The sequence below is a fragment of the Zalophus californianus genome, chromosome 16 (genome assembly GCF_009762305.2).
Source record: "Zalophus californianus isolate mZalCal1 chromosome 16, mZalCal1.pri.v2, whole genome shotgun sequence".
Classification (NCBI taxonomy): Eukaryota; Metazoa; Chordata; class Mammalia; order Carnivora; family Otariidae; genus Zalophus; species Zalophus californianus.
The window spans coordinates 3823849-3851825 of record NC_045610.1 but is presented as its reverse complement, the minus strand read 5'-3'; the positions used below and the strand labels follow the sequence as shown (position 1 = coordinate 3851825).

At 55.4% G+C, this 27977-nt stretch overlaps 1 protein-coding gene across 4 annotated transcripts in view; it reads right to left on the bottom strand.

Moving 5' to 3' along the window:
* Positions 1-27977, bottom strand: part of NTN1 (netrin 1) — a 174439-nt gene that overhangs the window by 26111 nt on the left and 120351 nt on the right. For all 4 annotated transcript variants that reach the window (XM_027567741.2, XM_027567740.2, XM_027567738.2 and 1 more), the window contains exons 4-5: positions 21413-21562; positions 18779-18832 (exon numbers count right to left, since the gene is read on the bottom strand). In XM_027567741.2, coding sequence (XP_027423542.1) covers positions 18779-18832; positions 21413-21562 — 204 coding nt within the window. The remainder of the gene's footprint in view (positions 1-18778; positions 18833-21412; positions 21563-27977) is intronic.

Here is a 27977-nt window from a genome sequence, read left to right as displayed (position 1 = left end):
CTCTGGCCCCCACCCTGTGCTCCAAGGGGAGCCCTGCCCTGCCCCAACTACGGCCACAGGCACCCAGGGCTTCCCAGGAAGTCTCCTAGCTGCACCTGCAGGGCCGGGCGGCAGGCGCACCGCACAAAGCCCACCCAGGGCGCTCCTTTCCCGTACTTTCTCCCACAGAGCCACCAGCTTGTGACGGCTCAACCATCAGACCTGGGTCTGACAGACCCAGGCTACTGCCTCCCCAGCACCCACCCTCCTTTCCTCCCAGATAGCAAACCCCAATGTTTCCAATTTAAATACTCTCCAACACTCCCTTGTGGCCCATCCTGGCCATGTACCTGCTTCTGGCCCCGACGGTGTCACTGAAAGTCACCTGGGAGGGGCTCCAGGGGAAGCAGCTGTTTCTTATCAAAAGGGGTCACATCACCAGCCCAATGATCTGGGGCCCTTAACCACTCCGAGCTTCAGTTTCCCCCTCAGCAAAACGTGGTCAGGGTGATGACAATAACCGTCCTGCTCACGTGCAAGATTTAGGAGGGAGCAACGATGGTGCAGTGACAGAGACCAGGTTTGTCACACAGAGACGACCTGTCGAGGACATGACCTCTCGCCTGCCAACCTGCACTCAGAGCACCCTCAGTGGGTCCCCAGCTAAACGAGGTGAATGACAAGCAGCAGGAAAGCTGGGGCCGGACCCTGGTCCTCAGCTGAGACTACAAAACTGACCCAAACCAAGAAGTGGCTGGGGGAGGGGGTCTGGGCCCCCGGAGCCTCGTCTGCCTCCACGATCACCATCCTTTCAGGACCTGGAGCCACCCATCCGACGTTCCAGAACAGCCTGGCTGCACCCCTCTCCCAGCGGAGCACTGGACCTTGGTCCCAGCACCTGGCGCAGTGCAGGTCACCCCTGAATGCTCGCTGAACCCACTGGACATCACAGTATAAAATAAGCCAAAAGCAGTCACCCCCGTGAGGTACCAAGCCTGCCTGGCCAAGCGAACCCACAGATATGGGCTCCCCAAATGAGGGACGCAGTTAGCAACATTTGTGATTATTCGGTGACACCCACGAGAAAGCGTGGGGTCAGGCTTGGGCGTCCGTGAAGCCGGCTAAGCTCTGTGACAACAAAGAGGGCGTGAGCTGGGCTGGAGAGGGCTTGAGAGGCCCCCCCGAATCAGGAGGCCCTGCTGCCTGTTGGGATTTGCAGCTGGTGTCTGAAAAGTCACATCTTTGAGCTCCAGTCCCGGGGGGCCCTCCTGCGGGTCTCCTCGACCTGTTCTCTTTGGATCACCCATCTCCACCTGCACCCCAGGATGCGATCCAGCAGGAATGGTCTATCTCAGAATACCCATGAACTTCAAGGCTGCAGGATGCAGGTAGATGGACATTAGCAGGTAGGCTGTTGAGGAACTGGAAATGCTGACCCCAGGACATTCAAGCTGTGTGTCTCTGGGCACGTTACTGCACCTCTCTGAGTCAGAGATTTCTCACTGGATTGCTGGGCACGCCCGATTAAAAAAAAAATATATATATATATATATATTTTTTTTTACAATTCTCACTCAAATATGGACTGACTGACTTTTGGCTATTCGGAAAAGCAAACCCATCTTTAGGGGATCTGGTTATTTCCCAGCACTTGCCACACAGCGCATATTCAGTTTGGTTTACCTTCTGCTTCCCTCCCCAAGAACGGAGGCCACGGCCTTGGTCGCTGCTCTCTCCCCAGGGCCCGGGACACGTGTAAGCCCTCGATAAATATTTGTTGAATGAGCTGAGTAAAAGGGGGGGGGGGGCTCAGCTGCCACCACCGTGCTCCCCTGTCCAAAGGCAGAAGACACCAGGCCCCTCAAGGGGCCCCACCCCAAAACACGGGAGTTTGCATAAAAGGCAGGCAAGCAAAGGCCCGAAGCAGGACTCTGAAGGAAGGGTGGAGAAAGACAGTTCTGGAAAACGCTGGGAAACACAAAAGCTGGGCCATAAATCTTCCCTCTCCAGGGAGGGTGCAAGGGCTTTGGTGTTTGGTTTGGACTTTAATAACACAGATTCTAAATCCGCTGCCTCGTTATGAAAATATATTTGCAGATTTAAAATACTGGGCCTGGGATGCTGAGGGCAGCTCGTCCAGCAAAAGCTGGGAAGGCTGCGGGCCAGGCTGACCTCACGGGAATGAGCACCCCACCACCACCATCCTCCTGCTCTGCCTGCCCTGGAAGCCTGTCCCGTTTCCTTCCACCTGGTGCAAGACATAGGGACGCTGGCCTCCCAGAAAAGGGGAGCAGCAAGCAGCCTTTCCCTCCCTCAGCTGATGACTGTGGTCCCCAGCCCCGGGCCCTCCCTGGTTGGGGGGGGGGGGGGAGGGCAGGGCGGCCTCCAGCCCGGTTTTGGGGGTGGGGTGGCCAGGCTGGGAGAGGTCAGGGGCTGCACTGGCCACATGAGGCAGGAGAGCATCTCCTCTTCTCCACTTGGAACAAGAGGGTGCCATGAGTCCCCCAGCATGCTCTTTCTTCTTGCTTGAACAAGATGGATTGGAAAACAAATTGGCTCAAATAAAGCATGTAATTAGATTAAAGCCTCTTGCCCAGAGCCTTTGGGGCTGCAAAAAGCCCTCCCGACTGGAGGCAGGACAGCTCGGCAGGCTGAACCAGCTCCTGGACATCCAGAATTTTCTCTCGATCCCCGGCCGCCCACCCCCAGTCCTCCCCAGCCGGTGTGAACAGCGCTGAGAGGATTAATTCTACTGCAAAGATGGCCCCAGACCGCGCTCTGCCACCAGCCCCACAAGGCTTGGGGTCACCCCGTTCCCCGCCAGCAGATCCTGTCCCGTCCACGTGATGCAGCTGGGGCTCAGCCCACCTCCAGCCTGAACGCCCGCACGGTGGTGAGTCTACACCTGGGCAGCCCGCCCCCAGCACTTTCCACCCACAACCTCCTTTGAGCTGCGTAACAACCTCTAAGGAGACCGGCTGCGAGGGTCAGCACTGCCATTTCTGTTACAAACACGAGAAGACCAAGGCCCCGAACGTTCGGTGTCCCGGGTCCCCGGCCGGTGGGGACACGTCACCTTTGCTAACACCAGCTGCCCCACAGCCCTTGTGAGGCGCTCAAGAAGCTGCCACATCCAGGGACTAGTCTCCTCCGCCTGCAAGTGTTTCAGGAGAGGCTCCCCATGGAAATGGCAGATGAGCTTCTGGCCCTTACTGTCAAACAGGACCCCAGGCAGCGCACAGGAGACAGAAAAGAGAGGAAAGCAGGTATGAAACTCGGGGCTCCTGGTTGTAGGGCTTGATCTTTAGCAACTTATCTTCAGGAAAAAAGAAAACAAAAACAAAACGGGGAACGCCAGAGGAGACAGGGATTAAGAGCAAGCCTGGGGCAGGAAAAGCAAACAGGAAGCATACGGGCCAACAGCTTCCCCGGCCGAGCTCATGGCAGACATCACTAATCAACCTCAGAACTCATCGACGTGTTCTGGGTGCTCCGGGGCAAAGCTGACACATTCTTGCATCCCTGGTTTATTCTGACTGATACACTGGACACGGGTCAGGGAGTCCAGCTTCTCAGAGCTGGAAGGGTTCTCGAAGGTCAGCCTGCCCTCCCTGGCCCCTCCCTGCTGCCATCCCGAGCCCGAAGCTGCTTCACCACGGATCCTAGGGTTACGCAGGACTTTTGTGAGCTAAGCCTCACCTGTTTCTGTAACTCCTCCAGGTGGCCTTAGCTCCCCGCTCTGGACCAGCCCAGCACACGCCCACCACCCATTTAAGCAACAGATCAGCCCGCAAGACCTTCAAAGAAAGCATCCCTCCCTTCCAAGCCTCCCGGGTTCCCCCAAACTCCAAAACCACGGCTTTCAGAAGCCCCACCATGCTGGTCCCTCTCCTTAGCCTCTCTGTTCCTCCGTTCTCTGAAGTGAGAGCCAAAGGGACTAATCCTGTCTCCTCCTCACTTCATGGGCATCTCTGCGGCGTGTGGAGATACTTCCTGACTACAATGTCCTGCTGAGGCTGAGGCCACCTGTCTGTCTCGGGGATGGGGACAGGGGAGAACCAGGAAGGAGCAGGTCTGAGCAACCCAACCGCCATCGCAAAGGAAATCCCTCTGGTCGTCACTCATAGCTTAGCCATCCTTCCCTGACAGACACTGAGAATGGATGCTGTTAGCGCCGCCCCTAGAACATGGTATGGAAGGACAGATAGATTTAAAGGGTGGGGGGGGACCCTCAGGAGATTGACCCACTGGCCGGAAGAAGGAAACCAAGAAAAGCAGATGTGGCACGTCCGAGGGCTGTTCGAACAGAGGCAAGCGGTCCTACCACAGCTGGACAGCTTCGGGATGACGAGAGCACCCCAGCACCAGCCCGTCTTGCAACCGCTGCGTCATCCTGAAAGGCGGGATCGTGTTCAATGGGCACTGCTCCGTGAGCAGGAAAGTTGGCGAGGCATCTGGGAAAGATTTCCATCCAAAATGATTAAAAAGAAAAAAAAGGTACATGGCATTTCAATGAATTAATGCCTCAGCTGTCTGCAAACCGTATTTACAGGGGGAGGGGGGGTTTCTCATTCCACAGCAGCGCAGGAATGCTGACAAACACTGAAATCCGCCTTGTCCAGATGAAACCACGTGGAGAACGAAGGTACTGTGTCTGCTTTGGGGAAGTAAAGAATTCTCGACAGCCTCCATGTAACCACAGACACAAATCCCCCGCCCCCCCCCCCCCCGCCCCATAGAAGGTTCTAGAAGTCTTCATGTTCCTGGTGGAGGCACAGCCGCTCTCCCCTGAGCCACTGCAGGGCCTTGAGGCTAGAGGTCACCAAGAGGCCAGTGGACACCCTGGACTTCATCCCTGCCCTGCCCTCCCCACCTGGACACGTCCAGGCTTTCGTGAGATGGCCAAGGTCATCTTTTATACCAGTCTTCCATTTTGTAACCAACCACCTCTTCGGAACTCCCCAGACACGGGATTTCCAACTGGTGCTCTGCATCTGTCCCCCAGTCCTGGAGGGCGTCCCGACAACCCCCCCACCGCGGCCCGCCGCCACCCACAAATGAAAGGGAACCACAAGTGGAGAACATCCTGCAGACCCGTCAGGTGCTGCACCGGAAGTTCACACACAGGCCTCCCGGAGAGGTGCCGGGACAATTCGGGTGCAAAACGACTAACAGGTTCTGACCCCCCCCGGGGTGGGGGCATATGTGTGGGACACACCATTTGGCTCGGTACCTGGCATCCACAAGCACCAGCTCCAGCCACAGCAACCCACCCACCCCCGACAGTTATTCAGAGCCCGTTGATTTCACTGCATGTGCCTCTGCCCTTAGGAGAGCAGGCTTTATGGTAGGCCTGCGGTCCCCACCACCCCCTTCATTCCCCCTCCCCACTATAACACGCTCAAAACCTTGAACAAAACTCTTGCACCAGAGATGAGCCCTGAAAACCCGCTGAAGAGGCCAGACAAGGAGGTCACCCGGCTTTAGAAAGACGAGGGGCCTAGCTAAATGAGGGGTCTCCGGCAGGGGCAGATTGTGGCAGTCCTATCTCTACGAGGGAAAGACATGGAGACCGAATCTGCCTCAGAGCTGGAGAAATACAGCCCCCTGAGCTGTTTTAACATGTAAACTGTGCCACGTTAGATGGACTTTCTAGAGGATTCGCTCAAGGACCCCAAATTTCTAGCTATGCCACTGGTTCTCCTTGTTTGCCATTAGGGAAGAGAAGCTCGTCTGCAGGGGTGACGAGCCACCTTGGACCTGAGGCTTTGGATGAAGGAGGAGCAGACCCAGCAGGCTCTCTGGGAAGCCTGACCTTGGGAGGCCTGTGGGAGGCCTGTGGAAAGCCACGTGGGTAGCTGTTGACACGTGAACCCTTAGCTCTCCTGTACCAGGTACCGGTCTGATTCAGAATCATCTATGCGTCTTTCCCTCACAGTGAACCACAGTCCCCTGAACTCAGGGGTCCGTGTTCCCTCATCTCTGTAAACCCAGCACAGGCCCTACCAATCCCTCAGTAAACGTGCAGGGGATGAATGAATGAAGACCGAATGAATAAACAGGCAAGTGCACACATCCTCGGACTGGAATTCCCAAGGAATGCTGGGAATGGAGGGGTGGGTAGTCCTCCAAACCATCACCGAGCCTGGCTGGACAAGAAATCCCCATTTTCAGCCTGCAGCCCAGAAGAGGCCAAGGGAAGGATTTATAGAGCACAGGATCCGTATTTCATAAACCCTTCCAGATTGCAGAAAAGGCTGCACCTGCCCGCGTCACTCTGCGGCTGCTAATCCGCTCCAACAGCTCTGTGCTCTCCATTCTGGCTCCCACTTGGAGGGCAGAGTTATCCTGTGTATTCGCCTTTAATAAGCTGAAGCCATTCGGGCGCTGTATTCACTGGAATCTGCTCCCACAGGGCCAGCCCCACGGGGTCTCCTTGTCGGCTCTCTGAGTGAACAGGGGATTTTGTGTTCGGCAGGGAAAACAAAGCTGTCCCGATGGGGATCCAGTTGGCTCTGGATACACTTCTCCAGCCAGAGCCAATGGTGGACACAGCCCGGAGCTGCTGTCTACACTGAAGGGTGATTCAGGGGGGCAAGAGGGAGGGAGGCTAAGCTGGGGCTCCCCGGGAAGGTCATGAAAGAGGCATGCCTGTAGCCCCGTAGCGTCTGCCGGCTGGTTGGTTGGCGGGTTAGACCAGCTGGTTAAGCCACTGCCAATGAGGTCATGCCTTGGAACCCGGTGTCGCCTTTGCTTACTTTCCCGGGGGAGGGGGGGTAGGAAGCTATACCCCAAACCCTGGCAGCTGTCGGGCAGGACGCACGTCCCTCGTCCTTCCTACACAGAGAAAAGGCCCTCACAGTTTACTATCTCTTTCCAGTGCCAATAACTGGGGCACCACGATCACAGAGGTGGCCACAGATGCCCCTTAAGTCAGCAGAGCGAACAAAGGTCTTTGGCGAAAGAGTGTGCCCGGTTCAGGCACGTCCTGCGCTTACGGACTACACAACCCAACACCCCTTGCAGTCAGGTGTGGTCATGTGACTGAGTTGTGGCCAATGGGACACAGGTAGAAGTGATAACCAGAGAAGTCTCTACTGAGCTTACAGACTACATTACCCAGCACCCCTTGCAGTCAGGTATGATCATGTGACTAAGTTCTGGCCAATGGAACACGGGTGGAAGTGATGATCGGACATGTCTCCCACTGCCGCCCTAAGTTATGCCAAACGAGTGATGACGCATAGGCCCTAGGGGATGGCAGAGCCACATGACGGAAGGAGCCTGGGCCCGACTCCCTGCTTAGAACGGAGCCGCCCAACCAAAAACACCTGCGTTGGGCCGCAAGGACCTCTTGTCGTAGCCCTAACCAATAGTCATTACTGACTGGCTGGATATCAGAGGGGGGACATAGGGCCCCAGAGAATAACCATCAGGTCTCTTTACAGTGTAGGGAGGTTGGAGTAGACAAGACAGAGACCCATAGATGGTCCCCAAATCCCAATAAAACTTGTTTCCCCCCTCAAATAACGTACCCAGTATAGCAGATGTAGTTGGTGCCCTGCCCAGAGCGCCCTTAGGGGGCCAGTGCACCCACGTCCAGCTCCAGGTGCTGGCAGCTAATGGCTCCCATTTGCACCTTCTCTGAAGGCTTGCCTTTGGCTGATGGAAACTGTTCTGCTTGCAAATATCTGGGAAGTTGCATACACCGCTGCCCCCCCCCCCCCCCCCACACACACACACGGAGGGGGGGCAGTCTATAGTCTAAGGCCAGGCTACACGGGCAGGTGTAAGTGTCCAGCCCTTTGACCTGTAAGCAGGATAACTGTGGTGGGATTCACCCTTCAGAGCTCTCTGCAGGATCAGATTGAGGCCAGACTTCTCCCGAACCCACATGTTTTCCTAGCTTCTTCTGCTGCCCTGTCCTTCCCTCGCTCCCTTACTGGTTTCTCCCACCCCTCAATAAACCATCTGCGCAAGAATCTCTGTCTCGGGGCCCCTGATAACCCAAAAGAATGGCTGGCATTCCACGTCTTCTCCCATCTACAGCAGTACCTTTGCCACAAAGAGGAAAAAGGGCAGGGATGAAGTCCAGAGCCAGGACAATCCTGGACTATGGAGCCTAAAAAGATGACCACCTTGTCAGAGCTTTCTCCATCTGCTAAAGACGCTGAAGTACAACTTCCCAACCTTGACACCAAAGGAGGTGGCCTCGTGGGGCAGAAGGAATGCTTGGCCAGGAAACCAAGGGTGTGTCCCACTTGCTGGGTATGGAAGGGGACAGGGAAAGGCAATGGGTGGAAAGCCTAATCCAGCCTGGACCCCAGTCCATTTCTAATCTCTGCAAACAAAACGACTTTCTCCTTTTCTCAATCCTACAGAGCCCTTTACTATTGAGCAGAGATCACAAAACGGGGCAAATGACACTTGGCAGCATCTTCCCTAGGGAGAAGCTGACCACTCTAGTGGGGGGTGGCTCTTATTGAATTCACGCTCTACCCTGGAGGGCAAAGACACAAGGTCCCCCATCTCTGTGGCCACGCCTTGGGGCACAGCAGGGACCCACAGCTTTAGGAGCAAAGGAACAAAGCAGCAGAGAACAGAGTTGTACTCAGCAGGAGGAGGGGGTGGTTGTCTGAGCATCACCCCAGATGTAGGAGGCAGCTGGCAGCCTCCCCGCCTCACGGCCACGTTGCTCCCTCCAACCCTGAAGTCTATGTCCGCAGTAGGGAGGATGCCCAGTAAGTGGGCAGATAATGCCCGAGTCCATTCTCCCCCTCCCTTTCCCTCCCCTGGGTCTCTAAATCCCTTCGTGGTCTAAATGCCCCAAGGCAACCTCGCAAGCTCGGGGACCACCAGGCCCTAAGACTTCAGTTGGCTTCCTCGCCAACTGGGAGGGACCCAGTAGATCATGTAGCCCATTTGGCTTCATTTCGTTGAGAAGACTGAGCCCCACACTATCAATTAGCCTGGAGGGACACTTTAATTGGGGTGGGGAGAGAATCATGAAATACTCATAATCCATGCTCTTAAGTAAAAAACTACCTGGTTTCAGGCTGTCTATTATGACTTGCCAAGGACTGCATGGTTTCCCACCACAATTCCCATGGTGGGATCAGGGCCCTCAGCAGAAGAGACACCAGAGAGCTCTCTCCCCGCCCACATGGGGACCCAGCGAGTCAGCAGCCTGCAAGTCAGGAAGAGGGTCCTCACCAGAACCCAGCCACGTGGGCACCCTGATCTTGGACTTCCAGCCTCCGGAACAGTGAGAAAGTCATTTTCTGTTGCTTCAGCCGCACGGTCACTCCGGCAGACTGATACAAGGTATAGAGGAAATCTAGGGGACCGCTGTGGGTGCTGCCCAACTCCCACCCCTGGGCTGGGGAGCCTTACTTGCTCCAGGTCAGTGGTTGCTGAGGTTCTGCTGGGGCCAAACCTGACCGCAATCCTGGCCAAGAGAGAGGACGGACCGTGGGCTCAGGGGCTCGGCCAGCTTCCTAGCACAGCCCAGACACGGTGCGCCCCCCACCAGTGCCCAGCCGGGGGCCTGCAGGGAGACTTCCAGCCTGCCTCTGCCCAGCCCGGCAGCCTGCACACCACCCCCCCAGCCTCTGCCTGTAAGGACTCTGTGACATCTGTGTGACACAGGGGCGGGCCCCAGGGATTCCAATCCCCTCTCTGACACCTGTCACTCGTCCCGTTCCCATCAGCCGTCCCCCGGAGTCCCCAGTGGGAAGAGCTCCCAGGAAGGGCTAAATATTCCGCCCCCGCTTGCTCCTCTGGCCTCCGGGCTCATCCCTTTATCCTCCTCCAGGCTGGTGGCCGCCCCACCTGCAGAGGAAACAATGGGGTCCTGAAGCCCACTATGGAAATGGCTTCCTTTGTGCCCCCTGGGGTGACTGAGGCCCCAGGCAGGGGATGGGGGTGGCCATGCTCTCCCTGGCCCTGCTCACCCCCCCAGCCTGACCTCTGCCCCAACCCTTTGTGCAGACCCCCAACGGGGAAGAGCAAAGGGGGAGGGGGAGGACACCAGGGAAGGAAAGGGAATAAGGAAGGTGGTGGCCGATGGGTGGAGAAGAGAGACAGAAGCAAAGGCAGAGAAAAGCAGACAGACAGACTGAGAAGGAAGGAAAGAGGTCTGCTTCATGCAGGCTGCCCAGAGCCGGGTCTCCTGGCCAAGGGGAAGCAAACAGTAAGCTGGACCCTCTGAAGTTGCCCTCTCTGTGGGTCACCAGTGGCCAAAGACAATTCACCGCAGAACGTCTCGGCTCCCACCATGGAGGGGCGTGGCAAGGATTTACGATGGCATCTCAGTCCCTTGTCCCCGCCCCCGTGGAGGTGCCCCCTCCTCAGGGACATTCCCCAAAAGGAAACTCAAAGCTCACACCTCCCACCCCACCCCCACCCCAAAGCCACAGGGCGGGCCACATTCAGGCCAGACGTGGCCCTTCCCCTTCTTTAGGCCACGAGACTAATGATGATGATGGGTGGCAGCCACGTCGCACTTGTCATGAGATACGCCATTCCACGTGCCTTATAGCCCCAGAAGCAGCCCATGCCCAGGGACTAGATGCGCCTCTAAAAACAACGCTTTGTAAAGCACGTTACTGCATAGCCCTTTAACACTGAAACCATTGGGCAAACCAGCTATAGAAGACACGTGGGAAGGGGCGCCTGGGGGGGCTTAGTCGGTGAAGCGTCTGCCTTCCGCTCAGGTCATGATCCCGGGGTCCTGGGATCGAGCCCCACATCGGGCTCCCTGCTCCGCGGGGAGCCTGCTTCTCCCTCTCCTCCCCACTCATCCTCTCTCTCAAATAAATAAATTAATTAAATCTTAAAAAAAAAAAAAAAAAGATACGTGAGGGATGACCAAGGAAGTCTGAAGGCTGACTGGGCACCAGACGACATGAAAAGACTTTTTGTTAATTTTGTCAGGTGTAACCGTGTTATTGAGAAGATTCAGGAAAATGTTCTTAGTTTTCAGAAATGGTATTCTGAAATATTTTGGGGTGAAATGCCATAATGTCTAAGCTTTTCTTTTTCTTTAAAGATTTTATTTATTTATTCATTTGAGAGAGAGCACAAGCAGGGGGAGGGGCAGAGGGAGAGAGAGAAGCAGACTCCATGCTGAGCAGAGAGCCTGATGCGGGGCTTGATCCCAGGACCCTGGGATCATGACCCGAGCTGAAGGCAGACGCTTAACTGACTGAGCCACCCAGGCATCCCTAAGCTTTTCTTTAAAAATGTTTCAGCAAAAAACAAATGGTTGAAGCAAAGGGGGCGAAATGTGACTTGCTAAGGCTAGATGATAGGAATATGAGTACCCATCACTCTGTCCTCTCTATGGCTCTTAAGGTTTTTCCGCAATAAGAACTTTAACAATTGGTTAAATCACATTAATTCCAAAATACAGTAATTTATAGGAACACTGAGAATTTGGGATAATTTTTTTTAGACTGGGTGATTTTCCATGGAAAATGGACTGGCAAACATTTCCTATGGGAACGCAAGATTTCCTTGCTGACTTGAGAAAACATCGCTTTCTAAACCCTCAGCTGCACGCATCTCAATATCACACATAAGTAAGAAATGAGCTGGTCTATCTTTGAATGTAGCAACATCTTTCCTTAATGCTTTTGGAGCGAACACATGGATTTTATCCTATGTCAGTATACCACCTCGATGGCATTATTAGCATATGGGGCTGGATAATTCTTTGTTGTGGAGGCTGCCCTGTGTCTTCTGGGGTGGTCTCTCCCCCCTAGATGCCAACAACACCACCCTCTCTCCAGTTGTGACAGTCAAAAATGTCTTCCAGAAATGTCCAAATGTCTCCTGGGGGCAAAATTAGCCCCATTGCCGAGAACCACAGAAATATGTGAGCACAATGAAATCATTTATTTAAAATGTTCTACAAGCCAGGTTTTCACCAAAGTTGACCCTCCAGAAGGTATTTATCTTTAATCATGTGTCTGGTCCAACTTTTCACTAAAGCTGACCCTCCATGTGTAATCTGCTTTGGCAATGTATTGTATCTTTCCATTTCGTATTTGAATATTCTCCTACAACATAATTATACGGATATCCCATAATTGAGTAACTAAAACTCTACTGAAAGATAACTGGTTGTTTCCCTCTTTTGTTATTATAAACAATGCCACAAAAAGAAACCTTATAGCTAAATCCTGGCACATCTCACTATTTCCTTAGGCTAAGTTCCTAGAAAGGCATGGAGTCAAAGATACATTTTGATACGTGAGGCCAAATCACCCTTCATAAAAAGTAGTACCAACCTGACCTCCCATCACCAGAGTGGGTGAGTGCCTGTTTCCCAACCCTTTCAACACAGGGAATTACTTTTTGTTTTGTAAATAGTTATCATAAGTTTTGAGATGGTATTTTTATTAATGTTGTTTCTTTATTACTAGGTAAGTATAATACTTCAGATGCTTTTTTCCATGTGTACAAATTCTCTGAATTTCTAGTTCATTCTCTCAACCCAATTTGGTAATGGAATCTCCCCCCTTCTTGTTGAACTATAAGAGCTCTTTATTTATTGAGGATATTAATCTTTGGTCATCCATGTCACAAATATTTTTCTCAGCTTTTAGTTTGTCTCTCTGTTGCTTACAGAGTTTTGACGTACAGAAGTTTCCACTTTTATTGACCTAAGATCTTTCCTCTTGTGATTTCTGACTTTTGTATCATATTTAGAAAGCCTTCCTGACCCCAAGATTACATTGATGCTGATATGTTTTATTCTAGAACTTTTAAGGATTCATTAAAAATATAGAAATGTCTAATCCATTGGGATTTATATTGGCTCACAGCCTGTAGTAAAAATCTCATTTATTATTATTTTAAAATAAATAGCCAGTTTTCCCAGCACCGTTTGCTGATTGATTTATCCTTTCTTCATTGATTAGTAATCTCAGCTTTACCGTCTACTAAGTTCTTATGTTTACATTTGAGTCTGTTTCTGGACTTCAACTCACCTTGTGTGATTTCTCTATCACACTAATTTAAATATCCTCATTATAATATTGTAAAAATCTGGTAGGCCAAGTCACCCTTCATTACTCTTCTTTTCAAAAAATTCTTGATGATTAATGCTCATTTATTTTTCTAGCTGAACTTAAGAATCATGTCTTGTCCCATTAGGATTTTGACTAGAATCATGCTAACCCTACAGATTATTTTGGGGCGAATTGGCACTTCATAGTGTGGAGTCTTGCCCTCCCAGAATGCGGTAAGATCTTCCCCTTATTTGTTTTTTCCCTTATTTTTCTGGTCTTCCATAGTGTCCCTTAGAAAAGTTTTACCCTTTGTAAAAATCTACATTCTGTACTTGTAATGCTACACTTATTTCTGTATATTTGATATTTCTGGTACTGTTCTAATAGGGATTTTGTTTCCATTATACAAATGCTGTGTCTTCATTGATCACTTACTATAGGCCAGACATCCCTTGAACATTTTCACTCACTAGGACACTGTTTTTATGTAGTTCTTGCTGATACGTAAGAAAACTTACTGCTCTTTGAATGTTAATTGTGTGATGGCCTACCAGCCAGGCTCCTATCCGTTGTACTGATTTTTGGCTGGTTCTCTACTGGCATGTCTTTAGGATGCAAGCACCATCCTGTGTGTGGGAAAGGCACCTGCTCCCCCACCCAAACTGTTTTCTCCTATAAGCTGATCCATCTGCCCCGTCTCACTCGGGGCCGCCTTGTGATCAAAGAGACAGAGCTCTGCATGGTCCTCCACGCCAGCCCCACATGCCGACCAACCACACCCCCAAGAGCCACTGTAACAGGCACCTGCAAAAAACCAGAAGCTTTTAACCGGCTGCCCCTCTGCCTCTACCTTGGTTTTCGGTCCCAACAGATGCACCGTTTGTCTTCTCTCCCGGTAGAATGCTACCACACGGTCAGGAAGATATATTTAGAAATTACCCTGAAATGGCCAACCAGCATAGCTCCCTGGAGACAGAATGACATGGAGGTCAACTCCGAGGCCAGGAGACCTTGCCTGGGATGCCGGCTGCGCTGCTTATGGGTCCTTATGGACCTCCCTGTGACTCAGTCTCTCCTCCGTACCATGGGGGCTAATCAGTGCCCACCTCCTCTGGGGGGAACGGATGATTAACGGCTAATCATTGAGAAGCATGCCTAGGAGAGAGTAAGCACTCCGTAAATGTCACCTCCTTCTGCTTCTTCTTTGAGCCAGAATCTGTTTATCTTTAATCATGCGTCTGGTCCAGCCTCGTCTGGTCATACTTATCTGACGGTCGTGTGCCTAAACAGCTGATCCCGGACGGCCTAACCTCCCACTTCGTACCACCTTCGAAAACCAGGATTTCAGGCCATTAACAGACTGTTCTTACAAGGGGCATGGGCTGCCTGTGGGGTCAGCGATTCCAGCTCCTGTCAGCAGCCCCCGCCCCCCCGTGGGCCCCCTTTCTCCTACAGCAGGAGTCCCGAAGGCCCAGTACCCAGGGAAGGAACCCCTCCTTCCCTGATGACCCCCCAAATGAGAAAGAGGATGCAGGCTGTGTGGCCAGACCTTTTCTACATAATGGGAAGGAACATGGCCCCTGCTCAATGTCCAGGAAGCCCAGAGGCTGTCTGCCATCTCCCTATCTGAGCTACTCCTGCGTGGAGGTGACGTGAGAAGGTGCTCAAAGAAACCCCATGGCCTCTAAATTCTCCCAGTGATCAAAGCATGTCCCCCCCATTGCTGCTTATGCCCCAGACTCCGGGCCCCATCCTACGCTCTGCTTAGCCCACCCCAAGCAACCCAGATTCACATCTCTCTTGGACCCTATATCTTAAGCACGTGACTTTTTTTTAATTGTGGTGAAATACACCTAAAGTTTACCATTTTTACCCTTTTTCAATGAGGCAATTCAGTGCCATTAAGCACATTCACAATATGACCCATCCCCACTGTCCAGTTCCAGAACCTTCCCGCCACCCCAACAGGACAACCCGTATCCATCAAATATCACTCGCCACTCCTCCTGCCTCCCAGGCCCTGGCAACCACTAAGCTACTTCTGGTGTCTGGATTTGCTGATTCTGGGCATTTCATAGAAACGGAATCATAATGCTATGCAGCCATTTATCTCTGGTTTTCCTCACTCTGCAAACCATCCTCAAGGTTCATCCAAGTTTGCGTGTATCGGTACCTCATCCCTTTTTATGACCGAATACTAGTCCCCCATATGGACGTGCCATGCCACGTTTACCCATTCGCGCAGCGATGGCCATGTGGGCTGTTCCCACCTTTCCGCTATCATGAAGTCAAGCACTTGACCTTTAACTGACTTCCGGTTTTCAACTCTCCGCTACGTTCAGGGTCTAATAGCAGCAGCTATTAGCTCCCTCAGGTGCCCCAACCCCGCCCTGGGCAGCACCACCTTTTCCCTCCCAAGGTCCTCTCAAGAGACCTCCAGCAAGCTGACCCTCCACACCTGTCCTCACGCCCACAAGTCCTGCCATAATCCCACCGTCCCCGTGAGCAGCTCTGCAGGCGGGAGACCTCTGCTCAGCTCAATTCACCTCCTTCATCACCCCACGCGGCACCTTCCCACCTCTCACCCTCACCAGAAGAAGACAGGTGAGTGCAGCACAGTAAGATGTGCTGAGCGAGAGACTGAGTTCACGTTTGATATAACTGTTCTATTTTATTTTGAGTTATTGTTGGTCTCTTACAGTGCCTGATTTATATTTTAAACTCTGCCACAGGGATGCATGTATGAGAAAAAACATAGTATGAACAGGGTTCTGTATTATCTGTGGTTTCAAGCATCCACTGGGGGTGTTGGAGATGTATCCCGCATGGATAATGGGGGTGGGGGGACCACTGTCTCAGGAAACCAGATCAGACAGAACTCAGGCCCCAGGCTCCCAATTTAGCCAGTGCTCTTTCCTCCCCACTGTCCTGCCCCCCAACACCTGGCCAGTACTGCATTCAAGTGTTACCAGTTGGTTTTCCATACTCACCCAACCTATTCTTTATCTTGCAAAACGAGAGCCAAAAACCAGAAAGAGCCAAGCTAATCCAGGCTGCAGGTGTATATAACCCCGATTTTCTTCCATGAGAAAAAAATGGAAGGGCTGAGAAGCTCCCAGATGGGACACGTCTAAGGTCAGCCCCCAGCCCAGCACCCCCACCTGAGAGCACCTGAGGATGGAGCCCTTCCTACAGCTGCTGGGCTCCTCAGAGTTCTCTGCAGGCCCCCCTGGGGGGCTGACTGCCCAGGCGCCTCGCAGGGCCCCAGTTGGGGGGAAACTGGCCACAGGAGGAGTGTTTACACTAGGGAAAGTGGCAAATGCTACAAACCAGGCCTGGCCCAGCCAGCTGTCAACCATTGCCCCGGGCGCTTCTGCCCGCCGAGAGCTCTATAAGGGACCATGGAAGAAGCCGATCACTGTCCAAGGCCTCGCAGCCAGTGGAGAATCGACCCCAGGTCACCCGGCTCCAAACCACGCTCCTCCCGCTGAACCAAACAAACATGCAGATCAACAACCATCTCCGAGTTGATGGACGGCAAGGGAAGGCAGGTGGCCCTCTTTTAGGTCTGGGGGCTGGAGGTCTCTATGACCATAAGCAGGTGGGCTTGGAGGGGGTGGTCCCGATCCCGTTCCTACTCGGTTTCCCCCAGGGCCGTCACCCCACCCCCCACCCCGGGGCCCCAGACCTCCCACGGGCCAGGCGTTCCTCACCTCCCTGCCCCAAGAGAGGGTCCCAGCCAGCTCAGTGAGCAGGTGGACAGCATTTGTTCGAGGGGATGGGTTCAGGGCGAGGTTATGTCCATCAGCTTTCAGGACAAATTCTCGGTTTATTAATTCTCCTCCATTACGCAGGCAAAAGTAAACAAGCTTTTCTCGGGCGGCCTGGCACAGAAGCCTTCCCTATTCAAACACTGCAAGAATCGACAGGCTTGGGAGTATGAGCTCCCAGCCCCGCTACCCAGGGGGCCCCCTGGCCTCCTGCCCACGACGTCCCGGCCTGCCGAGACAGGCGAGCCGGGCTTTGTGTGGTGGTGGCCGGCTCCAGAGTCCGGCGCTCCGGGCCTGGCAGTGGCCTCAGCTCCCCGGAGGGAGCACCAGAGATTTCCGGACACCTGGAGAGCTCCGGAGGAGGTCAGAAAGGGTCAGGCCACAGCCACGGGCACCAGGACAAGCATCACACCTGTGCACTTCACCCCTCCGTGAGGAAAGCGCTCGGTCAGGGCGTTCATATGATGCCTGCTTCCATTTAAGCCATGATTTGAAAGGTGCAGGGGGAAGAAAGGCGAGTCGCAGTAATGAAATCAAAACAACGGCTAAGAAAGACTTTTCCGAGCAGGATGCTGCTACAAGTGTTTCTAAGTGTTGCTCAGGAGACTTTTACCTGCCGAGCCAAGATGGTTGCATGTTTTCAAGTCAAGCTGCAAGGACCAGAAACAGGGAGGCGCGAGAGAGGCAGGAGCCGCGAGAGAGGCGGGAGCCGCCTTGCCCTTGGACCAGCTGTGCACACTGCCCCCAGGAGGAGCTTGGCCAGGTGAGTCCTCCTGTGACCCATGTCACGAGGAGGAAGCTAGCATCGAAACTCCGCTAAAGGGAAGTGTCTTCACTGCTCCCCCCAACCCCCCAGAGCTGGAGGTTCCCTTGAATTACGTTCTTACAGTAAGAGCTCCCTCATCCCGCCTCCCAGGTACCGGGGGATGCTACTTCTCTACAACGCCTTCCCGTTGTTGCTCCTCCTGGAAGGGTCCCCCGCAGCTCAACCAAAGGGGACTGAAGACTGCCCAACAACCCAAGACCAAGATCTCTGTGGTTTTCCACCGTGTGGCCTCAGGCACTCCCTGCAATGCTCCTCTGTCCTTTCCTAGTTGAGGGCTGTTGACCTCACAGCGGGTCTGGCCTGCTCTCCACCAGGCGCACCTTCCAGCCAGGCCGTGAGCCCTCTTTGTGCCCAAGGCCCGGGCTGCGTAACCCCTCCTGTACCAAGGGTCTGGGGACGCCCAGGGACCCTTTCTCCCAGCAATATTTCTAAATGCAAAAATAAAACACACAGCGAGTCCTGTGGAATACAGGAAACGAATAATACTGAAATATACCCATCCAAATATTTTCCAAAAACCCAGCTTTACGATACAGTTGCATAATATACGTGCTTCTTTACTAATGATTATACATCAGGATCTAGCTGCGAGTCCGGGAACTTCCGTCCTTCCGAAGCAACAACGAACACACACAGCATTTCATGATCTCTGTAGCCACTCGAATGCGGTGTGAAATTCGCTGTGACTTCTGTGGGCTGCCCACCCCTCTGGGGGTTTGTGGCCCATGGAGAGAGCACTTGATTTTGGGCAGAAGTGAGGGGCAGTGAAGGTGTGATGCTCTTCCCGTCCGGGCTCCCAGCCCCGTGAATCCTGTTCGTGGACCCCTGTGCTCAAGATGCTTTTTTCATCCCCATTCCCGCCTCCTGCCTTCTCTTCAGCCCCAGGAAGGAGTACGCACCCCAGCTCCGACGGTGCTGGGCACACAGGCACCTTGCTACCCTGGGGGCATGAGCAGGAGGGTCTCGGGCCTGGGTGAGAAGCTAGCCTGCAGGCACCAGGAAGCCCCCCTCCCTTTTATTCTCGGAGGGGGCATCACCGGAAAAATGCCGTGTGGCTCCATCCTCCTCAGTCCAGCCCCAGGGGCCACCACACATACCCAGCAGCTCCCTGAGGGTGGTTCTGAGGAGTCTAGCAGCTCTGATCCCCCCACCCCTGCCGTCCCGATGGCAAAGCAGGACACGCTTACCTTCCGGCTCCTCCACGCTGCTGGCGGCCGTGGTCGGTGGTGCCACAGGGATCTCTGTGAGGTTCGGGACAGGAGGAAGAGAAAGCGAGGTAAAAAAAAAGCTGTTATTTTTGACCTTAGAAGAGAACGGGCAGAGCACAGACTCCTCCCTGGGCTCTCCTCCCTTCCCCACTCCTCAGCCCTACAGGGGGAGGGCCAGGAGCCGGAGGAAGCTGGCATGCGGGCCCGTAACGTGGCCTTGTTCTCTGGATGCTGTCCCTCCACCAGGCAGGGACAGGAGTGGGGAGAAGGCAGGGCGGGCCCACAGCGTGGAGGGCTGACCCCCCCTCCCCGTACGATGTGATTGCTCCCCTCTGACCTCCCCCCCGCTGGCGGGTTCCGTGGCAGGGTAGGCTTCCGTGGCAGGGGTGGCAGGCGAGGGGGCTGGGAGGTGTCTCACGCATGTGGGGGGGTGGTCTGCACTCCGGGCCCAGGCTCCCACGGGCTCACACTTTTTTCGGTAGCCAGAAGACTAAGGAGGATCCGAGGGCCTGAGAGAAGCATGCACTTCACCGGGGTCGTTCCCTTTCTACCTCGAATGCCAATTCTTTCCTACTAGCTCCTGACTCCTCCTGTGCTCAGGAAAGGTGAAGAGGTTCCTCCAGTCTCTGGGAAAGTCGCCCAGGCATCCACCAAAAGTCCCCAAGGGGAGGGACTCGCCTCCTCCATGAACAGGGGGGCCACAGAGGTCTCCACGAACCCCCCAGACTCTGGCCACCATCTGACTGTTCGGGGTAAGACCTCCCTCAATCTCCAGACAGGATCAGCTGGGACCTGAGGCTTGGTGGGTCCAGATGCTCGGGCCTGGGGACATGCCTGAGACCCAGCCCTCCATTCGGGGGTCCGCTCTTGCTCTCGGTGGGATTTAATCAGCACTGAGCCACGGGTGGCCTGTTACAGCAACTCAGTAAGAAGCGGACCACAGATCCGGCCTGCTCTTAGCCCCCAGGAGCTCCGTGGTCCTGATGGCTCAGGTATGTGCAGCAATGGGCGTGGGCCTCGGGTGAGCTCCGGGAGGTGCACAGGGGGCCCGGCTCCCAGAGCTGTGCCCAGACAGGCAGGAGCCCCCCCGGGGGAACACGGTTTGGGTGCCTATAGCTGGCGGCCGCAGCAAGAGCTCCCAGAAACCCCAGGGTGGAGAGCCAGGTCCTCAGATGGTTGGCGGGAATGCCTGGCCTCTGCCGGAGCAGGTCGCAGAGCGAGACTTCCCGCTTCCCCAGGTTTCTGTCCCTGACTGTGAACCATCAGCTCCATTTCAGGGTCCTTCCCCTTGGGACTTTGACATGGCGGCTCCAGCTTGTTTGTTTTTCTTGTGTTTTCACAACCCCCCGGGGGCAGCGCCGGGGTTTCCTCCCAGCTTTCTCAAAATGTTCACTTTGCAGCTTTTTGGCTGGACGGAAGAGAAGGGTTTCTGCAAATTGTGAGACTGACGAGTAGAGGTGGTCGTGAAAACCGTCTCAAGGTGCTCTGTGAGGGGTGGATATGGAATTCAATTTCCCGGGGCCAGGATTTGGGTTATCTGCTGGGACCGGACCCCTGTGACCGCCCTGGGCCAGCAGACTCTCCTAGAAAGAGCCAGCTAGTGAATGTGCCCAGCTCCGCGGGTCCTACGGACTCCGCTGTAGCTACTCAGTTGTGCTAGAGCTCAAAGCAGCCACGGATAACAGGTACGCGCGGGCGCGGCTCTGTCCCCATAAAACTTCATGGACGCTCCACTTTTCATTTCAAGCATTCCATGTGTCATAAAATACTCGTCTCCTGACTTTGCTTTCAAACATTAAAGAATTATTAAAAGAAAACACTGAGCCCCACCAAAACAGGTGGTGGGGTCAAATCCCCGGGCCAGCTAACCCCTGCCCTGGAGAAGCAGACCCGCCAGGATCTGCTCCTTTTTCTGCTCTCCCTTCTGGGTTAGGTCAGCCCTGCACAAAGGAATCAGGAAGGCCAAGGCCGGGGGCTGGCTCCCAGCCAGGCCTGACTTCCAACCAAGGCTAAGTCTCCACCCATAACACCTGGTACGATCCTACCAGTTATAAAACATTAAGTCCCTTCCGCGCCAGGGCCCCTGAGTGGCCCCTGCCGTCTTGCTCACCCCCTCCTCTAGTTCCGGCAACTAAGGGGCTAACAGCTGGTCCAAGGGGCCCCCAGGACTCTCAGGGGAGCCATCAGCTGTCATAAGGGCCGTAGGGGGCCACGCCTGGGAGCCTGTAGGGTCAGCCCCTTCTGCTCCGAATCTGCCAGGGTCCGGGGATCCCGGAATGCCCACCACAGCCACCATGGCGACCCCTGGTACGAGGCCACCCCAGGTCTGGGAGCCAAGGCAGAACATGGGACGAGGCCCCAGGTAGTGGAAAGGGGCTTGCTTCCCCCTGGGAACGGGAGACTCAGTCTTTATCAGGATAGAGAAGAAGCAGGCTGCCTATGCTGAGCTCCCAGCTGCTTTTGCAAGAACGCCCCAGGCTTGGAGGTCTCGCACGGGGTCCCGTATGGAAAAGTGCTCAACCCGCTGGACGTCAGCGGGGTTCAGAGAGGACTTCCCTCCCCCACAGCCCAGCCGGAGTCCGGAGGAGGAGGGGGGCTCCCGGCACCACATACTTATGCAGGGGGCGATGGGAGAGCGGCTCTGCTGGTAGCCCTTGGCGCAGCGGTTACAGGTGATGCCCGTCACACCGTCCTTGCAGGGACACTGACCGGTGGTCTGATTGCAGGTCTTGCCGGCCGCGCCCACGGGGTGGCAATCACAGGCTGTGGAGGACACACGACAGGAGGGTTAGAGGGTGGTGGGCAGGGGAGGGGGGTAGTCGGCCCCTCCCTTGCAATCCCGCCCCACCTTGGGGTGTCCCATGGACCCCCACCCCGGCAGACGGGGGGGAAGCGTGGGGTTGAGGGAGGCATGCCCAGTCAGGCACCCCCATACACACATATTCCAGAAGCTCTGATCACTGCCCACCTGCTTCCCTGGAGATGGGGACTGGAAATCAGAATGGACCACCATGAAAGGCTGTTTTGGCAGCCGGGAAGTACAGCAGGGGAGCCCTTCCAAAGTCCCGAGGGGAAGACAGGAAGGAAGGCAAAGCCCTCAGGCTGATCACAAGCAGAGGGGTCTGACTCCCCACAAGGTAAGTCTGTGTCTCCCCGCTCCTCTGCCCCCGGGTCTCCTTCCCTACCCTCCATGTTTGGAACACGATGCAGCCTTGGGGTTTGCCAGGTCAGAGGGGGTGGCCAGGGAGGTGAGACCCGCCAGGCTGCCGCGCCCGCCCTGGTTTGCAGCCAGGAGGTCCGAGGTGCCAACCGAAAACCGTGGCACCAGACCACAGTGATCACCTCAACACCCTGATTAGAAGGGCAGAGAGCAGGGAGGTGAAGGAGGCTCCTGGGGCCGCGCAGAAAGGGAGTGGCCATGCTGGGAGGTGAGGCCCCCCCACAGAGCAGGCCCTGCAGCCCTTGTCCTAGTCTGGAACAGGCTAGAAAGCTGGGGTGGCCCACCCTGGTGTGCTACATCCCAGGGTCCCTCCCTGTGTTCCAAGGACGGGATCCCTGGGACAGAGTGGCCAGAGGACTTTGGGGGGGGACATCCCCACTGCTATGGACTGAAGCCTTGTGTCCCCCCAAATTCACACTGAAGCCCTAAATCCCAATGTGGTGGGACCTTCGGGTGGTGGTCAGGTTTAGAGGGCATCATAGAGGGGGGGCCCCCCTCTAAGAAGAGGAAGAGCGAGAGCTGTCTGCATAAGCACACAGCAGGAAGGCCACCCCCCCGCCCCAGGAAGCCGGCCTTCCCCACACACGGGATGTGGGGTGCACTGATCTTGCACTTCTCAGCCTCCGGAACCATGAGAAATAAAATGCTTGCTGTCTAAACCACCCGTCTGTGGTGTTTTGTTATAGCAGCCCGAGCATCCAAGGTGCCCACCAACCCCGGACGGTTCGGGCAAGAGGAGCTATGCCCGCACGGAGGGGGCACCCGAGTTCCTGGCCCAATCCCGCTTCCCAGAATCCAGGGGGGCTCAGGGCGCGGGTAGGGGGAGGCAGGCAGGATGAATGGGGCAGACATGCAGCCTCTCCTTCCACTGCCCACCCCCTTCCCCAGGGAAGCCCGGGTGTGGGGCACAGAGGCAGGGGGGCGGGGGGGAGCCGTCTGCCAAAAGCTGCTAAGTGTTTCTGCTCCAAATGGGGAGAAAAAGCATCCAAGAACAGAAGCGTGAGCAGAGCGTCCAGCCAGCACTGCCCGACGAGGCACGAGCCCGCCAGTGAGAACGTGGCTGCCCCACTGCCCCCCAAAGTCGGCCCGGAGCGGCCCAGACGAGGAGAAGTTGGAAACAGGACGCAGAAAGGACAGGAATGTGAGGAACTGTTTGTCAAAGTGGTGTCTAGACACGTGGAAGCTTCTGGAAGCTCTCTGGGTGGGGGTCCTGGCTGTGGGCACCCCCCACTGAGGCTAGCGGAGGGCAGGGGACACGGGCCGGGGATGGAAGGAATGGGGGTGGCGCACGGGCAGCCCAGGCTGGGGCGGGGTGGGGGGCTGCCAGCCGGTTTCTCCTGTTGCAGGATCCACGGGAGGACAGAGGGGCTGTCCCCCTGTTGTCCCTGTAAGCAGCAGTAAATTCTCCCATTAGGAACATGTCTTCTTCAGTCTCCCCTAAATTCAAGTGCATCCCCCGCTGGTCTGGTCTTGTGTTCTCTCCTCTCGCGCGGTGAGAAAAGACTCAGGCTGGGGACGATGCTGTGAGAAGGGGATGTCTGGAGAAGCCCTCTGACCTTTCCCTGTGCCCTGAAATCCCGCTCCTGCGGATCGGGAAGGCGGATCGGGCCCGGGCAGCATCTCTGAGAGGGCAAAACCACCACAGCGCGGGACCCCGCTGTCCCAAGCCTGGTGGGGGCCACGGGGCGCCGGGCGGATGTGGACACCCGAGGCTCATGCTAGCTGACCTCCCGTGGCCTGCTCGGCAAGCCTGCTGGTCATGCTAAGATTCGTGCCAAGCCCTCCTCCCCTCCGTGCTGACGGAACACAGCTGTGGGCCAGGAACTTCTGGATCGGAGCCCTTGGCTGAGAGGATGTCACCAAAGGTTGCTCAGGCACTGAAGGGTCAGAGCCGAGTCACCCAGAGGCACAGGTCGCCTTTCCCAAAGCGGGAGCGGTGCAGAGCAAAATCTCAGGGGGCTGCAGTGGGTGAACGGCACTGTCTTCGCCCATGGCCCCTCGCAGCTTGGTGACCCGTCAGCTGCTTGGGCTGGCGAGCCGTCGGGGCGGGGGGGGGGGGGGGGGGGGTGGAGAGGCAGGCTCCAGCTGACGTTGGCTGGGGACAAGGGCCATCCTCAGTGATAGCGGGGAGCTGGCACGTCCTCTGGGCCCGTCCTTTGATTAAAGAAGGGGGTGCTTCGCTGCTGGGTTTCTAATCTTTCTCCCCAGATTTTGCAGAGACTGTGAGCCCATGGCCCCTTCGCCTGGTGTGACAGAGCTGGCTGTGTTTCCATGAAAAAAATCCCTGTTCCGGGAAGAGAAGCCATCGGGGTGCCAAAGGGGGGCGGGGGGGGCCTCAGTAGGCTACTCAGGTCACCTCCAGGGTGGTGGGACCATCACTAGGGGGGAGCGTGCCTCCAGCACAGCGCCCACCACCCGAATACCTGGGAACATCTGAGCACATCCACACATCGTCCCCTCGGGTCCTCCCACGCACCTGTGGAGTCTGCATGACCTCAGAGGACGAGACTGCACGCTGCCCAGGAGAAACCCAGGGGAAGGGAGGCGGTAAGGGCCTGATCTCTCAGGGCATCACAGAGACCCTCACCCACTCCAGACAGCCCCCTCTGCACTTCTTGGTCTAGAAGGAGAAATCCCAGTTTACCTGGCTTGGAGGGCTTTCTGTTACCTGGGGGCCAAATGTAATCCCAACAGACTTGGGTTGCACTCATTCTCAATTCCAAGCAACAGAGCCCCAAAGCAAGGACCTTCCCCCCAAAACCCACATATAGGGAAAGCCCAAGTTATGTCCTTTATGCAAAGAAGGGTGAGCTTCCAGGTGTGAGGACAAGTGACAGGTGACCATGCCCCACAGTGGGTTCCTCTGCAGCCTGAGACAAGACAAGCACCTGGCAGTGTCCAAGGAAGGGAGTCTGAGCCCACCAGTTACAAAGGAGGCTCCGGACCCCGGCCCTTAGGGAGAGAAAGCCAAAGGGATCCCGCCGTATTCATTCCTCCAAGAAACACACCCAGACACGCTTAGGCCCACACATATACAAACACACATAGACCGCCGCACAGGCTCACCTGGGACCACAGCGGGCAGGGCAGCGGAGGCGCGGGGCCGAGCAGGGGTGTGGGGGGAAGTGCAGATCTTCCCCCGCGGTAAGGGGTCTGGTGAGGGGACAGGGAGAGAGCTTCCCTAATCCTTCCGAGAACAGGGTCTGGGGCAGAGCGCCTACCGCCACTGGAGGGCCATCTGGTGACTCCTATTTCCCTGGAAGTCAGCCACTTTTTCGGAGGAGGTCAATCCCTCCCGTGGCAGGTCACCCTGTGCTCATGGGGCAGGCAGCACCTGGTCATGGGAACCGATCTACCCGAGGGTTTTTCCATCAAGAGGAAGGTGAGACCAGACGGAAGCCCAGGGCCCTGAGAAGGCAGCAGGATTAGGTTTCTCACGCACGCAGCGGGCTGGAGTGCCTCCCGGCACGGAGGGGAGCCTGGGCCATCTCTACTCTAGGCCATCAGTCAAGGACAGCCAGCTCAGGGCACACAGACGGTTTCCTAGGGGCGGCATCACACCCAGGGCTGGGCCCGTCCTGCCAGGACCGCTGTGTGACTCTGGGTTAGTGCCTTGCCCTCTCTGGACCACAGGTAGCTCTTCCACTTTAACAGTCCAATGCTTGGTGTCTGGTTTCAAGGCCTCAGGCAGCACCCCCCCCACCCACCCCCCACTGCTAGAGGTCACTGCAGTCCTGGCCCAGAGGACACGCTGCCTGGTGCACCAGGCAGGCCTTCTGTCCACACCCAGAGCCCTGGCAAAGTTGACCTGAAAGGCAGACAATCCCGATCCCGGGCTGCTTGTCTCCAGCACGGCCTCTCCCAGCTTCTCCTGACGCCCTCCGCCCTGGGTCCCTGAAGGCCCACGGCCTCCATCAGGAGAGGATGCGTGTCCGAGGCCGGCCTCCTCCACCACAGCTCGCACAGTATTTGGAAACCCATCCTGGATTTCCTCCCTCCTATCAGGAGCTCTGGCTACTTCTCCTGCAGATCTGACTCCAGGGGCCCCCGGGGTCAGGCAGGACCCTCCGTGTGGGCGGCCAGGCTGAGATCCAGCTGCTGTGGAGGGTCAGGGAGGGAGGAGGGAGGTGGTAGGAGTGAGGAGGAGAGAGGAGGCAGTGGAGGGAGGAGGAAGGAGGAAGAGGGAGGAAGGGAGGACCGTCGGGAGGACTGGAGCATGCTTAGTGCAGGTGAGAGTAGCGCATAGAGACAGAAAGGGTCAGCGTCTTCAGAGAAAAGCAGGTTCAGATCCAAAGGTTCCCATGTCTCTCGTAGGTGTGTCCGGCCTCTAGGGGGAAGCCCAGTGGGAACCCCCTCACCCAGAGGTGGTGCTGGGAGAGGACAAATGTCGGGCACTAAGGAGTGTCCAAGAACCTGATTTTTCGCTACTCCCCAAAACGGGGTGAGGAGGACTGGCCACCAAGAAGAGAAACTTGGAAGCTGGCCAAGGCTGCTGGGGTGTTCCCGAATGGAGGGGACCTGATGCAAGGTGGCAGACTGGCGGGGTGGGGCTCAGGGAAGCCAGGCAGGAGGAGGAGCGGAGGGGGACTGACCCGAGGGGGACTGGTCACCAAGTGAGCTCAAAGCTGTGAGTAACGGGAGATGGGGAACAAGAGGTCCAAAGACATGGTGTCAGAGAAGCCCTGTGGAAGAAGCTTCTAACCATCATCATCATCATCATCATTTCATATGCATGGAGCAACATCACCTTTTTTGCTGTACAGTTCTATGGGTTTTATCACACGCGTAGATTCCTGTAACCACCACCCCAATCAGGATATAGAACATTCCAACTCTCCCAAGAAGTCCCTCATGTTCCTCTGTGGTCAGCAACCCCACCCCAACTCCTGGTGACCACGGATCTATTCTGTCCCTCTAGCTTCACCTTCTCCGAACGTCGTATTCTGGGACTGTACAAGTATGTATGATGTATGGATGTACCGTATGGAGTCTTTGGGACTGGCCTCCTTTACTCAGCCAAATACAACTGAGATGTGTCCGGGCTGCTGTGTCAATCAATCGCTCGTTCATTTTCATTGCCCAGTAGTGCTCCCTGGTACACAGACTGCAAGGTTTTTATAATTTTATAAGAAACTGAAAAACTGTTTTCCAGAGTGGCTGTGCCATTTTGAATTCCCACCGGTGGTGTATGAGTGCTCTAGTTATTACACATCCTCGCCGATGCTTGGAATTGTCAGTACTTTGTATTTTTGACATTCTAATAGGTGTGCAATGGTATCTCATGGTTTTAATCTGTATTTCTCTAGTGACTAATGATGGCTCATATATTAAATTGCCATCTGTGCATCTTTGGTAAGTACCTGTTCAAGTATGTCGCCCATTTCTAACTGAGTGGTCTGTTTTCTTATTGTTGAGTTTTGAGAGTTCTTTAATGTATTGTGAATCACATCCTTTGTTTGGGTATTGTCACGTGCAAACATTTTCTCCCATCTGTGGCACGTCTCACAGAAGGAGCATCTTAAAAAGTAAGCCAGATGCATCACTGAAGTCTCTCCTCTCCTGACTGCCCCCCCAACCATGACTTCCACTGCTGTTGGAATGGGGTTCTCCTCCTGTCCACACTCCCAGGAGCTGGCCCTGCCCCTGCCCCAGCTCCCTTTCCTGCTTCCGGATGCTGGTACTGCACATTCCTCAGGTTCCTCTTGCTCCTCACATCACAGGTGTCGCATGTTCTGTCCTCAGAGAGGTCATCCCTGGCCACCTAGTAGAGCGGCTCCCCACCCTGCCATGTCACACTCTCCTACCACCCTGTGTATTTCCTCCATGTGACTCACAGTCCATATAATCTTCTACTTACTTTTTCTCCTTTGTTTACCATCGACCTCCCTCCAGAAAGTGAGCTCCAAGGGAACCTGTCTGCCTTGGTCACCACTGTAACCACCCCTCTCCTGCATGCAG